At 34.3% G+C, this 17,450-nt stretch overlaps 1 protein-coding gene across 4 annotated transcripts in view; it reads right to left on the bottom strand.

Moving 5' to 3' along the window:
- KIFAP3 (kinesin associated protein 3) overlaps positions 1-17,450 on the bottom strand; it is a gene marked incomplete at both ends in the record, with an annotated part of 134,458 nt that overhangs the window by 101,853 nt on the left and 15,155 nt on the right. For 3 of the 4 annotated variants that reach the window (XM_084250609.1, XM_084250610.1, XM_084250611.1), the window contains 6 exons: positions 4,071-4,195; positions 4,998-5,097; positions 11,393-11,534; positions 12,178-12,233; positions 12,627-12,781; positions 15,630-15,761. In XM_084250609.1, coding sequence (XP_084106735.1) covers positions 4,071-4,195; positions 4,998-5,097; positions 11,393-11,534; positions 12,178-12,233; positions 12,627-12,781; positions 15,630-15,761 — 710 coding nt within the window. The remainder of the gene's footprint in view (positions 1-4,070; positions 4,196-4,997; positions 5,098-11,392; positions 11,535-12,177; positions 12,234-12,626; positions 12,782-15,629; positions 15,762-17,450) is intronic. The other variant, XM_084250612.1, reaches the window with a different exon arrangement.

The raw sequence follows: 17,450 nt of genomic DNA, 5'->3' as shown, positions 1-17,450 counted from the left end.
TCGCTCTGTGCTTTTACTTTAAATGGATTTGTTGTACATGCAGGGGGCTTCGGACTCCAGAAATGATCTAAAGTCCCCAAGATTACTGAGTTTTCTGTGTAGTTTAGGTCAATGCCAATCTAGATGGCAGAAGCTTGTAACACAGAGAGAAAATACCTAAACTTGAAAAGATGCTAATTAAGAAAAGTTAAACTTGTACGTATAAAAGTACATTTTTAGTGTATTGGTGATTCCAAATGACAATTATACAAACCTGAGAGATTCTACACAGAATATGTGGGGTTAACCTATATATCACTGGGGAGATGAACTTCAATCCTCACAGGATCTTTGAGGTAAAAAATAATGTAAGAATAATGTTTACACATTTTCCATGAAGGGGAAGTGAAAAACATGATTCTCCTTACATCAGAAATAATATTTTTAAGTTTTAAGAGACGTCAATAAATATCAGGTACAGTCCAGACTGGCCAGAGGCCTGGCAACCATCTGCAAGATCTTGGACGCACCCAAACAGAGTGGTGAGACCCTAGACCTGAGCCAAAAAAGGTACCAGAGTAGCCTGGCCTCATGATCTCCAACAAGATCCCACCAGCACCTGCACAGATTGGCCAGAAGCCTCATGACCTACTGTGAGACCCCACCAACTGCTTGCCGAGACAGGTGAGTCTTTCTAACCAATGAGGCGCGAGGAAGAACCATGCCTGGGAGAAGCTCCACATACAGCAGCCAGGTACCAAAACTAATAATAGAGAGAAGGGAAAACCCATAAACAGCATCTTGAGTCCTCAAAAGAACAGTGTAACACAGAGAGAGAACAGATCTCCAGAACCCAACTTCAAAGAGAAGGAAGCATGTTCTCCCTACCAGATGCAGAGTTTAAAACTACAATGATAGGGCCTCCCCAGTGGGGCAGTGGTTGAGCTCTGGGCTGCAAAGCTGCTCGCAGCCTCTGCAGCCCCGGTTCGATCCCCAGCTGCCAGCGAGGGTCCCACCTGGTAAGCAGACCTCTCCTGCCGTGCCCGCTGCTCCTCTTAGCAGTGTATTTAGTCAGTCTGCCTATTCTGTTCTCCGCTCTGGCTCTGGTGAATTCTGTCACCCTCCCGCACTTCTGACTGTACCCAGTGCTTGCATAAATAAATAAATAAATAAATAAATAAATCTTTTAAAAAATAAAACTATAATGATAAAAAAATTCAAAGAAATGGAAGAAAACTAAGATAGACAAATGAATGTCATTAGAAATAAAGTCAATGAACTCAAGACAGAAAATGAAGCTCTACATAAATAAAAATGGAGTCTCAGGATTTAAAATGAGAAACAGAGGCGATGAAAAATTCAGAAGCAAGTTGCAGAAGCAGAATAGATCAAGAACAGATCAATAGTCTAATGCAACTGTACAAAGAACACAGGTAGAGAAGGGAAGAGACAAAGTAAAAAAAAAAAAAAAAAAGAAGAATTTGTGGATAATTCCACTCTGGGAATTATCTGACTCCATAAGAAAAGGCAACAAAAATAATGGGAATACCAGAGGGGGAAAACCTAGAGAAGGGAATAAATGTACAAATACACGAAGCTAAAAGAATTGTGGTATACCTAAATAAAGTGAGACTGACACCAAGACATATAGTAATAAAACTTTCAACAGTTCAGAATAAAGAAATAATATTTAGGCTGGCAAGGGGCAAGAAGCAGATAACCTACAAAGGTACCCCAATCAGACTAACATCAAAATTCTCTGAAGAAACATAACAAGGAGAGAATGGAATGCTGTATTTCAAATACCTGCAGATAAAAATTGTCAGCTGAGAATACTCTATCCTGCAATACTCTCCTTCAGATATGAAAAAGGAATAAAAGCCTTTTTAGCTTTTTAGACATACACAAACTTGTGGAGTTTACAAACACTAAATCACCTCTCCAAGAAATACTGAAAGTAGTTTACACAATTAAACTGAAGAGAGAAACATATACAAAGTACTGAATAAGGAAATAGCTTGACCCAGAAAAATTAAAAATAAAATGGTAGCCAACAGACTATCACTTATCAATAATCACTTTAAACATAAATGGACTGCACCAATTAAAAGACACAGAATATCTAGTTGGATCTGGAAACAGAATCCAACCTTCTGCTGTCTCCAGGAGACAAACCTAAACTCCAAAGACAAACAGGCTCAAAGTACAGGACAGGTAAACAATCCTAGAAGCAAATGGGACTCTAAAGAAGGCATGTCAGGCCTCCCCGGTGGCACAGTGGTTGAGTGCTGGGTTGCAAAGCTGCCCGCAGCCTCTGCAGCGCTGGTTCGATCCCCGGCTGCTCCCGCGCCACCGGAAGAGGGTCCCACATGGCGCGCAGACCTCTCCTGGCGCCCGCTGCTCCCCTCAGCAGTGTACTTTGGTCCTTCTGCCTGCTCTGCTCCCTGCTGTGGCTCTGGTGAATTCTCTCACCCTCCCGTGCTTCTGACTGTACCCAGTGCATGTATAAATAAATAAATAAATAAATAAATAAATAAATCTTTTTTAAAAAAAAGAAGGCATGTCATTTGTAGCAACAGGGATGGAGCTAGAAGGGATAATGCTAAGTGAAATAAATCAGAGGAGAAAGATAAATAACAGATGGTGTCACTGATATGTGGAATATAAAGTAACTAAACTGAGTCAGATAAAGACAAGCTTAAAACCAGCCCTGGATAGCTATCTATGGAACTGAGGCACCAATATGGGTGGGAAGAGGGTGGAGGGGGAGGGGTAAGAACAAAGGAGGAGGGAATCACAGTGGATTATGGGTGATTTGGTGGTAGGTGCACTACAGTGGTAACACCTGATGGGAGTATCCAAATATTATCTTGATTAAAAATAAATTAATTAGGGCCTCCCCGGTGGCGCAGCGGTTGAGCGCTGGGTTGCGAAGCTGCCCGTGGCCTCTGCAGTGCCGGTTCGATCCCCAGCTGATCCCCGGCCACTGGAGGAGGGTCCCACATGGCGCGCAGACCTCTCCTGCCGCCCGCTGCTCCCCTCAGCAGTATACTTCGGTCCTTCTGCCTGCTCTGCTCCCCGCTCTGGCTCTGGTGAATTCTCTCACCCTCCCGCGCTTCTGACTGTACCCAGTGCATGTATAAACAAAAAAACAAACAAACAAATAAATAAATAAATAAAACATGCCTCTATTAAAAAATTAATTAATTAATTAATTAATTAATTAATTAAAAAGAATATATTAGGTTCAAAGAAAAGTTACCAGTATGGCTTGCTGATTTGTAAAACAAGTCACAAAAGGCAGGTATCAATAAGCTGGGGCCTTCAATCTAGAATTAAGTTGTAGATGCAAAATATCTTCAAACATAAGATGTGATATTGAAGAGAATATCTTATAAAGCTTCAGTATACCAGATTAGAATGAAGAGATAGAAATTATTGGGAAGTGGACTTTAGTTCCCTAAGCAAAAGAAGATTATAATAAACAGAATGTCAAACAAACCATAGCATGGGCTAAATCAATAAGCAGTGACACTGTTAAGCAAGAAACTAACCCATTTCTAAGAGAAGTTCTAAGAAACATTACTGTATTGAAGGACAGGTTAAAATGGATAATTTTTAAGGCTCCTTTCACAGGTTCTGTTATTCTGCAGACCCCTAAAATCTGTATGTACTATTTAGAAAAACAGAATTTAAAACTAGATTCATCACTAAGTTTACACCCATTCCAATCAAGTCATCTTATTTTATATATATAGCTAGAACTACATAAGGAACAATGATGGAGCAAACTAGCCAACCAATGGATATTATGGAGCATAATAGTGTAGAAATTTATCAATTCAGTAATCCAGGATCACAGCTGTTTGAACCCTCTATCTTACCAACTAATCAAAATCATAAATATATAAATATTATATGTCAAACTACATTAATTCTGATAGTTTCAATCTTCATTTTAACCTACAATATACTCATAACTTTTTCCCACATAATGTGAATGGAAGAGAAAAAAAAAAAAACCAGCCCATCCATCCAAACTCATAGCAATAGGCAACAAAGTAGGAAGAAGTGCCACTCTAAAAGGATATCAGCTTTCTTCTTCTTAGAAAGCTCTTCTTGCCAAAGCTCATGTCTTTTTAATTCATGATCAATAATATTCATACATAAAGCTCCAATTTTATAGTGAGTGATAAGTCCATGAAACTGAGAAAAGCTACAAAGAAGAAATTTTAGTATATATCTAGAAGAATACATTTTTGGGGGGGTTTAGGAAACATGTTTAAACACTGGTATAAACAATGTGGAAAATAAATTTGATATTTATTTTAATAAATGAATATACCCACAATATGCTAGGATGACTTGAAATTGAGCCATCTCTATTTTTCAGTAAATATTTATTAGCAAATGCTGGCACATTTTTAGAATAGAGTCAAGCATTTCTCTACTTGGCTAGAAAGTTCACAATGTCTCATTAAACATCTTTCTAAAGAATATATATGAATACATATCAGGTATGTATTTGCGTATACATATGCATTTATGTATCTGTATGTATATTTATAGAAAACAGTAATATTTACTGGCACTTATTCTTGAGCAGACTTTATTCTGAAACCCATCAGAAGAGGGTGCTTACTATTATCCATAGACTTTAGCAGAGGTAACTGAGACACAGAGAAGTTAAGAAATATAACCAGAATCACACACCTAATAAACAACAGGACTTGGATTCAAATCTAAGACAGCCTACTTCTAGAGCCCATGCTTTTAAACTCTAAACCATTATATTATACCACTCCATATATGTGTATGCATCAACATGCATGGTGAGTATGGAGTGAAAGAAAGAATAATAGAGAAGAAAATAGGAAATAGAATAAAAATTCAGAGGTAGTACATGGCAGACACACAGAAAAACTGAGCAAACCGGTGATCTAGAATCTAAACCAATAACACAGCAGAGAAAAATAGAGCTAAGCCTTATATTTTTATTTCCTAATTTTTATACTTACCTGGAAAAGCAAAAAAAGATGTAAATTATGTTTGTTGCTAATTCAACACTTTGCTTCCAGTCTTCTCTTAGGACTCTTGCTAATGCTCCAAGGGCAGTTTCTAAAGACAGAGGTGACATAAAAAATGGTCATTCACCTTGCCTCTGGTGTAAAGGGTGATTGGTTTTAAATGTCTACTTATTAATAAGTAATAAAACAAAGATAGAACTAGGACAAAAAAAGAAGGATGCTTCTTTCCACAACAGTTATATTTCAAACTGAAATACAACTTTTACTTAAAAACTAGTAACATGTAGTTTTAAGTCTAGAACTACGAAAAGAAAAAAGTGATTTAGATAAACATAAAATGTATATTATAGGTTACAAGGAATTAATAAAAAGATTTACTTCTTGATTTGCATTTCCTGTTCCTTTTTGACATCTGACTTACATGTTTGTGAATAAAGATAAACATTAAATTAAGTCTAAATAAATAATGAGCAGTTTAGAAAGCTAATACAGACTCCATTAAAGCAAATTAATAACTAAATAAAACTTATACACAGAAAATCAGCCTAATATTTTAATATTATGCTAAGCTGATGCCAACAGACATAAATAGAACAAAAAATCTTTCACAAAATTAGCTTCAGGGTAGGTTAATAAATATTTTTACTTGAAAAAAGGTAAAAATTAATGAATTAACAAGAATTACCATATTAAGTGAACACAGAGTATCATAATTCATTTCAAATTAGTGTTGTTACAGGGCTAATTCTTAAAATAATAAAAAATATAACATTTGTGAGATTATAGAGATCATAATTAAACTTTCTTTAGTAGGCACTCAACCTTTTACACTTCATGGACTGTATTATCAGTATTTACTAAGGTAGTGAAAATGTTTAGTTTATTTGAGCTTTCTGGTCATTCAGATTATGAAATAGAGTTCATAATATTATTATCCATTTAGTAAGGAATTTTTTAAACAAACTAAGATAAGAAACATCCTATAATAGCATTTCACAATGTTATTCACACTAACAGTGCAAAACACTGGTATATGCTTCTAACAAAATTATTTTGAAGCCATGTAAATAGGTAAAGCACATTAATATGCAAAGGCTACAAAAGCTCTTACTTTATAAAGAATTTGATCTACCTTTGTTGAACTCAGATTTCCCAAAGACATTTACCACAACAATCAAGAGAAAATAGTATTTCTTAGAATGTATTTTGAAGAAAGATGTTTAGTAATATCACGAATTTAGCCTAATTTAGCAAGCTATATTTCAAATTCTATTTCATTTTTCTCCTTTAGTATAGAGAAATATCTCAATAAAAATACAGTTACAGAATTTATACATGGGCTGTCATTAAGCAAAAGAAAACTGCAGAGTTTAGAAAAGTCAAAATGTAACCCAAAATTAATGTATAAGTTGAATACAATCACACTTAAAAATCCCATTGATAAACATTTTAGAGAGTAATAAGGTGATCTCAAAAGATTATGTAAGAAAATGTGCACGATTAGCAGAGGCAATCTGGAATAACAAAATGGAGCATTTCTCCTACATACTATAGTTTCAGTCAAAATACAAAATCAAAACATAACAACAAACAGTATGATACTGGTATGGGAATCACCAAATAAATCAAAGGAAAAGCAAAAACAGCACCAGAACATATCTACGAATATACAGAGATAGTACTTGGCACAGAATAAGCTTTCAAGAGTGCTCAAAGAATATAAAAATGGTAGACATACTGTAGAAAAAGACACTTATTCAAATATTTGGGAAAAGGGAGAGTGTTTACTAACTAGGCTGGAATAACTGGATACCTATTATGGAAAAAAATAAAATTTCATCTCTCTCACTTTCAACAAAAATGAATCCTGGGCCAAGCACTTTGGGAATGGCAAACTAAAGCCCTCCAAAAACCCTCCCTTTCACAAGAAAATGAGAATACTAGTAAGCACTGAAAAATCAACTATTTTACAACCTTAGAAATTAACTAATTTCAAGGAGTATTCATATAACAAGTATTGCTGAATGAGTCTTGGTAAGAACAGTGAGTTCTGCAGTATTTCAGCATGCCCAAATTCTATTCCCTCTGTGCAATTCTGATAGTCTTGAAAACCAATAGCATCACAACTATTATATCATAATAAACAACAGTCTACCAGGGACTGGATTTTGACATTCCTTAAAATCCCCACTCTAAAGAACTGTTACTATCTGATGTACCTGAAAGTTTGCTGGGACAGCTATTCTCCCAAAATACAAACTACATTACCTCAATAAAAAAAAAAACAAAAAACAAACAAACAAAAAAAAAAACAAGTAAAATATATATGAAATCTTAAAAAAAAAAAAAGTTCCATGCCTGACATATGCTTTATGTGATCTGAGAACTTGCTCTGTAAGAATAGCCTTATTACCAGGGCATTTGTTGAAAATTATTGGTGGCAACATTGCAGCTGTGAATGGAGTCTGAGAAGCTGAAGTTAACAAAAAAGGGAAAAACTAGGAAATAAGATATTCACAGGCTCTTTGAAAAGTTCCAACATACTCTTGGGAATATAGAAGACCCTGCACCTGTAGAGGCATGTGCACATACAAGGGAAGGACCTATTCTCTCATATATGGCCAATCTTGAGGCAATATGCAAGCAGGCAGTAAAGGCAAAGGCTTATAAACCATTTGTTTGAACAATGAAGACATGACTGAATACACACACATATAGAGAGCACCTCAGCAAAGACTAGGGCATATATTTAGGAAAATTCTATCTAATCAGTAGCTACCACTAAACTAACTGAGCAGCAGCTTCAGAGGATGCAAAGACAAAAATTAATCTAGGAAACTCACTAAACAACCAACAAATATAACAAGTCCTGAAGCTTAAAGGGGGTGGGGCACATTGGGAATCTTATTTCCACAGTTGCAATGATATTATTTCAACAACAAATAAAAGACATGTAAAGAAACAGGACAGTATTTCCCATCCTTGAGAGATACAGCAGTTGATAGAAACTGTCCATGAGGAAGCTCATTTATTGAACTTGTGAGACAGATTTAAAATCAGCTGTAATAAATTTATTCACAGAACTAAAAGAAACCATTCTAAAGAATTAAAAGAAAGCATGAGGATTGAGAATGTCTCACAAAGAAAGAATATCAATTAAGGAATACAAATTATGAAAAAATGAACCAAATAACTGAAACAAAAAATAGTCACACAACATCAAAACAAAAACAAACTCTAGGTATCTGACTGTAAAATTGAGAGTAGGAAGAGAAGATGGAGAGAAAAGGGAAGACCAGGCACAATGGATTATGTTCAAGGATTATTGGTGCCTTGGTGGTAGGTGCAGTGTTGTAAACCAGTTACCTTAATATATATACATAAATAAAACTAAACATAAATTAAGACCTAAATCATTAGGTCTTAATAGTAAACTGTTCTGTGAAACAGAACCAATGAACATAAAGACAGGTCAATTCAATTAAGATTATCTAGCCTGAAGAAAATAAGAATAAAAAACAAACAGATCCTCAAACACCTGTGAAACACTATCAAACACACTAACTAAACATAATGGGAGTTCAAGAAGGGAGGAGAGAGAGAAGAGAGTGACATAAATATTTAACAAAAAAATGACCAAATGATTACCAAGTTTTGATGCAAAATATTAATCTCATATACAAGACGTTCCACAAACTTCAAGCAATAAAGCCTCAAAGATATCACATCTAAATAAATTATAGTCAAATTGGCAAAATGCAAAGGCAAAGAAAATGTTGAAAGTTGCAAGAGAAAAGCATCTCAACATATACAAGGATCCTCGATAAGATTAATAGCTGATTTTACATCTTAAACCAGAGACATGAAGCCAGTGAAGTGACACAGAGTGCTAAAAGAAAAAGATTCAACCAAGAATTCTACATCCAGTATGTGTGTGTGTATACATATATATCTCCAATTCTATATCCTATATATATGTATATAATATCCAGTAAAACTATACTTTAACCAATGACAAGAAATTAAGCCATTCCTAAGTAAAGAATCCTATGAGATTCTAAAATGAGGCCTTCAGTATAAAATGAAAGAACACTAGGGCCTCCCCGCTGGTGCAAGCGGTTGAGCACTGGGTTGCGAGGCTGCCCGCAGCCTCTACTGCGCTGGTTCGATCCCCAGCGGCTGAGGGTGAGGGTCCCACATGGCGCAAGGACCTCTCCTGCTGCGCCCGCTGCTCCCCTCGGTAGTGTATTTCTTCACTCTGCCTGTTCTGTTCCCAGTTCTGGTTCTGGTGAGTTCTCTCCCCCTCCCACGCTTCTGACTGTACCCAGTGCTTGTATAAACATATTAATCTTTAAAAAAAAAAATGAAAGGACACTAGAGAGTAATTTAAATCCACACAAAAATAGTACTGGTAAAGATAACTATATCGATTAATATAAAATATACAATTAAATGTATTTCTGATTGTACTATTCTTCTATATGATTTTTTAAAACATACATGAGTAATTATAATAACTATATTGATGGAGCTGAGGCTATTGCACAATAGTACAAAGAAGTGGGGAGGTAATAATGGCATATTAAAGCAAAGTATTTTATTTATTTATTTTTTAAGATTAATTTATTTATTTATACAAGCACTGGGTACAGTCAGAAGCATGGGAGGGTGAGAGAATTCACCAGAGCCAGAGCAGGGAACAGAACAGGCAGACCAAAGAAATACACTGCTGAGGGGAGCAGCGGGCAGCAGGACAGGTCTGTCACGCCATGTGGGACTCTCGTCGGCGGCAAGGGATCGAACGGGCACTGCAGAGGCTGCGCGCAGCTTCGCAACCCAGAGCTCAACTGTTGCACCACCGGGGAGGCCCAAAGCAAAGTATTTTAAATACTGTAAAATTAAGGTGGTATTAATTTGAACTAGACTATTTTAAATTAAGATGGTAACAATAATGCGAGGGTAATCACTAAGAAAGTGACTCAGGAAAACATAATAAAACAACAGTAGGAGGATTAATTTAATAGAAAACATTTATTTAACATGAAAGTAAGTTATAGAGGACCAAAAAAGATAAAAGACATAAAAAGAATAAACAGAAAATGTTAGCTAACAATGCTACTTTATGAATAACTGCATTAATGGTAAATAAACTAAACACACCAACTGAAAGACAGAAATGGGCAGAATGGATTTACAAAACCTACACGTTATTTTTTTCTCATAACTCTTTAATACTTCCTTTTCATCTCCTCCCTCTTGTCCTGCCCTCAGGCAATCAATGATTACAAAGGAAACATTTTATTATAGAGTTAAAGATGCAAGTAGGGTGAAAGCAAATGGATGGAAAAAATATATATCATACAAAAAAATAAGACAAGTAATAGATTGAAACTATATCTAAGCACATGAAAGTAAAAGAATATATATCCAATATTTATATACTAATTATACACATACACAAGAAAAAGGATACAGATTTATAGATACACACACACACACACACACGGATACTTAAAATATACTTTAGTGGCAGGAAGCCCAAAGTCTAATGACATAAGAAAATGCTCAAATTCATTAGAAATCAGGCTAATGAAACCAAAAAAAAAAAAAGAGATGTTGTTTATTACCAACATCATAATGGCAAACATTTTAAAATTCTACAGCTTTCATATTCTATTAGTATTAAGATGAAATGGTATGACCATTTTGGAGGGTAATTTGGCAAAATCCCTTAAATTATTACTTGTATTTCTGTAGGATCTGTTTCTGTGTACACATGCAAAAAGCACTCTTTTATATGAGAGAGATATCAAATAATAATGACACCTTACCTATTTTATTTTTGAGAACAGTGTAAGAAAACTATGTATTTAAAATAATTCTTCAGTGATAATACCACGGAAAGGCTTTTTAAGAGCATTCTATCTCATTTTTCTTTATTAACTAGCACTCTAATGAAAGAAAATACTTTGATTCAAATGGAATCTGAATGACATTAAAAGTTTACTTTTGTTGTGCTACTAAAAGAAAACTAATATAGTAACTCCAACTAACTTAACAAAAGCATATACATACTTGCACAATGTCATAAGTTTGATACTATATCCTAATTGAAAAAATAAAAATCTTTCAGAGTAGGAGGAAAGATACTTTACCATTAATGCCTGTTTTACCTTGTTTCAATTGAATAATCTATGACTTCTTCAGGGCATATTTCAATGTTATGTTCTCATGTTAGGAAATTTGAGTACAAAAAAAGGTAGTGAAAAGTTGAAAAATAAGTGTACCTGATATTTGATATAATTTTAGCTTCCTCATTTATAATAAATTTTAAACCATATCTTACAATAATTCTTCTATTTTTAATATTTATAGATATAAGTCACCATTCAATAGTAGTTCTTCCAAGTTATCAGGATTTCGAGCAAGCTGTAGGATCAAAGCAGAGCCCCGAACCTTGTCAGGAATATCTTCATAGAGTAACTCAATGTATTCATCCATGTCATTAATGTTAGCAACTTCATCAATCTGAAAAAAAGAAAGGAAGTACTCCAAAAGAATAATCCTCAACATAGCCAGTGTCAAACAAATGATATTCTGTGTGCCATACATGAATATATATATATATCTTTTATAACAATACACAGTTTGCAAACAACTCATGGTAATTACCTTTTTGTAGAAGAAGAAATTAGATCTTTGGGTGCTAGGACTCCAATATAGCCATTAAATCATATGAAAATAATGGGATATATACAAATTTTAAAATTAATCTATCAATATAAAGCCACCTAATTAAATAACATACTTTATAACATACTTTACTAACTAATACTTTAAATAACATACTTTACTAAATAAAATAACATACTTATATTCATATTTAATACAGTATTTCAAAATATAATAAAAATATTTAAAATATTTCACAACTTTTTTATCAAAATAAATTACCTAAAAAACATAATTAGCTTATCTTTTATCAATTATCAATTGAATACTCATTTTCTATCTTTTTAAGCTACTTTGAAATTTAGTCATTTAAAAGGTTAAAATTTTTTTTAAAAATTAAAAAAAATTCAACATCAGATTAATATGATTGTAATCATTATTGATGATAAAAGGCAACACCTCACAATCAGTTCCCTTTTAGATCAAAGTATAGTCTTACCTCCATTCCTTCAAAAGGAGGTGGATCTTTAGGCTTGCTTGATTTTTCCTTTTTTTCTGTAGAAATATTTTTTAATAAGGAGAATTACAGTAGGTGTTTTGAGTAATTTTTATTTTTAGCAGCAGAGATTAATTCTAGACAAGCTGGGGATCTTAAAACTGAAGAGTTCATGAGATAATCTTTATATAAAAGATTTTATAAAAATGCCCATCCATAATCATCTGTTATAACAAGGATATTAAGGAAAGCATAAATAAATAAAACCTATACATAATCCCCAAATTATGTTAGGTAGTAATTTTAACTTCCTCTTCCATTACTTCTGGGGTATGTAAATAATCAGATTTGCTAACAAAACAAAAACCCCAACTCACCATTCATATATCAAAAGCACAAATTATAGTTAGACAACTATGGTTTTGTAACAAAAAGTCAGAAATTCTACTTACCTTTTCCTGGCAATGAATCACGGCGATTCTGTAGATAGTACAACAGTTGTTCTACCTCATTTAATTTTGAAGGATGAATGAGTTTACATTCTTCGACCACCTTCCGTGCCAGGGAAGTTATATCTGTATTGGCATTGAGACTCTTAAGCCGTATGCTGCAAGCATATTAGAATTTTCCAACTCAGATAGAAGGTGATAACTTAAGCAATACATTCTTTTATAAATAATTTATAAAGTATTAAAATGTAATAAAGTATTAGATATTAGGTTTAGAAAAATGAAATGGTTTTCTCTGAGTTGGACAACTGATAGCAAAGGGAACATAAAATCTTACTCTTCTAGGTAGGACAGCATATTTACACATTTTACTTTAAAAGTGTTTCTGATATAGTCTTTAGTCATTGGACAAGAGATTCCATACCGCCAAAAATGAATCATTTTCTTGACCACACTTAAATACACTTAATTTTTTCTGCTTGGTACAAGATACAATATTTTTTAATTCAGTTATTCTGGTAGAAATTACATAAAAGGTAGATGGAATGAAAAAGTAGGACTCATGCTAAGACATACATAAGAAAGTGTGAAGAACAAATTAATATATTTTATACTTGTTAGTACATTTAAAAAATAATAAACCAGGGCCTCCCCTGGTGGTGTAGGCAGTTGAGCGACACACTGTGAAGCTGTCTGCAGCCTCTGCAGCACTGGTTAAGATCCCGGCCTGCTGGCGAGAATCCCACAAGGCGCAGCAGACCTCTCCTGCCTCGCCCGCTGCTCCCCTCAGCAGTGTATTTGGTCCATCTGCCTGTTCTGTTCCCCGCTCTGTCTCTGGTGAATCTCACCCTCCCGCGCATCTGGCCTGTACCCTGATTCTTGTATAAATAAATAAATCTTTAAAAAATAAATAATAATAATAATAATAAACCAGCTTCTCCCTCCTTTCTAATCTAGTCCAGGAGATTCACTAGGCATTCAATAAGAACAGATTGTTGAAAGTCGAGAAATAATTGTGAGTCTTCACAGATTCATGGCAACAGGAAAAGCTATGAAGACATAAAATCAAGTTCAGGATAAAGACTCAAAACTGGTGGCAAAGGACTCTTCGAAGCAGATGCACTTGAGCAAGGTTTTGATTTTCAAAAAAAGGGAAGTGTGAATAGCTGCTGTGTGGAATGAATTCTTAGTGAAAATGGCCAATATTTGGAAAGACATCAAGATATCAGAAGCAGCAGGGACAGAGATCTCAGAAAAATGTCCTGTACTCAGCAACTGTGAATGTAAGACTGATTATGTAGATATAACTGATTTCTCCTTAAAAAGTCCAGCTATGTAGTTATTATTATTCCCAGCTATATATAGTTAACCCAAATTAGATCCTCCTGGGATTCTATGAGCCACCTAATAGCCTATAATATATTTCTTTTATGCTTACATTTATTAGAGTGACTTCTAATGTTTACAACAAAATCACTATGAATGTTCTGTCTCTTTATTTTTTCTTTAACTGATTGTTTCTTTTCCTACCTTTTAGGTCTTTTACACTGTTGACTATATTTTTTATATAGGTTTAGCTGGATATCAGAAAGCAGGCATAGACAGGAGTATCCATTTAGAGGGGAAAAAAAAAAAACACTCAAAAGATCTCTCCATGATTAATTTTAACAAGGAAATAGGAAACCTTGACAGTTTCAACAAATCTGATTAAAAACTACAACAGAAATTCTATAAATGTATTTTAAAAAAACCTTTCCTATATTTTTTAAGAATCGTTTTAGGATTAGAGAAAAACTATGCAGAAAGCAGAATTCCTGTATATACCCCCTACAATTCCCAACAGTTTCTTCTATTATTATCATCTTGCATTACTGTAGCACTTTGGTTATAATTGCTGAATACTGACACATTACTAACCAGAAGCCACAGTATTCACTGGTGTTCACCTTTGTATTGTATAGTTCTATGGGTTTTGACAAATGCAAAATGTCAGTCAGGCCCTGAAAATAACTTGTGCTCCAACTATTCTCTCCTTCCTCATACCTTGAACTCCTAACAACCTCTTTATCTTTTGACGTTAGTTTTGCCTTTTCTAAAATGTCTTCTAGTTATAATACAGTATGTAGCTTTTCCAATCTGGGTTATTTCACTTAAAATATACATTAAGTTTCCTCCATGTCATTTTATAGCTTCATAGTTTATTACTGAACAATATTGTATGGATGCAACACAATTTGTTTATCCACTGCCTATTGGAGGATATCTTGCTAAAATCTCATTTCCTTAAGACATTTTGATTGCTTGTTAAGTTTAAGCCTCTTAGTCTAAAAGTGGCTATAGAGTCAGTACAAAAAAGTAGCTTACTAAGTACAATTTTTTTCTCCAATTTGGCCAAGTTTTTCAGAAATCACTTCTAACTAAACTGGACAATCTATGGCACCTTCCAGTGGTTCATGCCTAATTTACTGTCCACATTCATACTTCAAACTGTCTCAACAGACCCTGTTTTTGAGTTGTTCAGCATCCTAGCTGCTTTTGTTAGGCCTGTAACACAGGCCTCAAAGAAAGGATGACTTCAAATTTTGTACCCCATCTGGGAATTCCAGAAGTCATACCACTTCCTGCAATTCCAGATAATAAAGAACACAGGATACCCTAAACACAAATTTCCTAAATTAAGCTAAAAAGTTCCACATATACAAATCTTTTATAATTGATTTCTCAGAAGCTATACTAGTTTACATTCTATTGTATATATTTCCTAAAAGGGATAAATAGGAATAGGTATTTTTCAACAAGTTCCCATTATGCTTACATAAACTCAATTTTCTCTGGAATAAATATACTTCTTATAGTTTAATATGGTCTCTGGTTCTTTAAATGAAGTGTATCTAGAAAAATGTCTTAATCATTTATCACCTATGTAGATTTAAATAACATCAGCTTTCTTTAAAGTTTGTATAAGGTTAACTACTTTCAAAATGTGCACAAGTCAAGAAAAGTTACATTTTTTGGCATTCTTTTCGTTCTCCCAACATGGGATCACCCATTTCTCCAAGAATGGTAGCTTCCACTTCATATTGAACAATAAGGGCTTTTTCTGATGGATGTACATCGATATTTCCTCCTTTAACCTTCCTGTAATATAAAAATAAAATAGCAAAGTTAGATTAAAAACTCACAAAATATCATGATTTTAACCTTGTTTCTAGTTCCAAAAACATGTGGGCTGGATTAACATATGAATTTAAATCAGATTTACTCTTGACTTGGGTTAAGAAATAATTCTTTTTTCCAACTCTGTACAATATAAGTATTTCTAGGTGTTTTATAAGCAGTTTTATCTTTATGAATAGTTCTATCTGGGAAAAAATACATTTCCCAAGATAAATCAGACATAAAAGAAAGTAAATGAAGCAAATTTTGGAGAGAAATACTTCAAGCTAAAGTCAGCAACTCAAAACCAAAGAGCTACCCCAAGATGTGTTAAAAAAAATCCACCCCCCAATAGTTAGCCCACTGAATGTATCAAAGAATGACATGAAATCATCTAAACGTTAATGTAGTATTAACATATTTACATTTTCTATAACTTTATAAATTATAACATCAGTATTTAAATCATTCTTCAGATCTTAACCCAAATTACAAAACACAAATTACATAACACAAAAACACTAACAGGTTATGTTCTACAGTCACAGATCTGCATATACATTGTACCCAAACACTGAAATTATAAAAAAATTTTTCTATATAGGAGTTTATCTCAATTTTTGAAATGAAACATTTAAAATATATATTTAATAAAATTTTATTAAACCAACTGGTATTTCATCAAATATTTATTGTTTATAGGAAAATCATTAGATTTTCTTTTTTTTTTTAAAGATTTATTTATTTATTTATACAAGCACTGGGTACAGTCAGAAGCGCGGGAGGGTGAGAGAATTTGCCAGAGCCAGAGGGGAGAGCAGAGCAGGCAGACTGATGAAGTACACTGCTGAGGGGAGCAGCGGGTGGCAGGAGAGGTCTGCGCCATGTGGGACCCTTGCTCGGGGGCCAGGAATTGAACTGGCGCTGTGGAGGCTGCAGGCAGCTTCGCAGCCCAGCACTCAACTGCTGCGCCACCGGGGCTGCCCTAGATTTTCTTTTTTAATGAAGTAACATTTCATTATTTTCTATTTGTACATCACTGAAAGTCAACTGTGCAAATGAGGACAAAGGGGACAATGCTATGGTGAAGGATAGATCTGAACTTTTAGGATATACACATGCTTTCTCAATGAACTACTGGAAATTATATATTATAATGCAATATTACTTTAATAAAAAAAGGAAGTTTTCAGCAATTACAAAAAGTTAAGTCAATTCTTCATTATTTTAAAATCAGCATCCCATCATAACTGTCAGATCACCAGCACACATGGGCAGCAGCAGGTAGACTAGATGCTAAACATTAAATTAGCAAAATAACAAGACAAAAAAATTCTCCTTTCAAGTTCTGATTCCATACTTGTCCTTTCTTCTAGCCCAGAAAAGTTACAGGGAGGGGGAGGGGGAAAGAAAGGGAGGGAAAGGGAGAGGGGAAGGGTGAGGGGGGAGGGAAAGAGGAAGGGAGAGGGAGAGGGAAAGAAAGGTATTGGGATAGACTGCAGTTACATGATGCTGGGTCCTTGTGTTTTTAGTCAAATTTTGTTTATGTAATGACTTTAGTTAGAGCATTTTATGTGATAAATAGCAAGTAACAGATGCCTCTGTTCTCTAAAGGTTATATATGCTTTCGGGCCTCCCTGGTGGTGCAGCGGTTGAGCGCTGGGTTGCGAA

This window comes from Talpa europaea (genome assembly GCF_964194135.1).
Source record: "Talpa europaea genome assembly, chromosome: 12".
Taxonomy (NCBI): Eukaryota; Metazoa; Chordata; class Mammalia; order Eulipotyphla; family Talpidae; genus Talpa; species Talpa europaea.
This window is presented reverse-complemented; position numbering and strand designations above follow the sequence as displayed.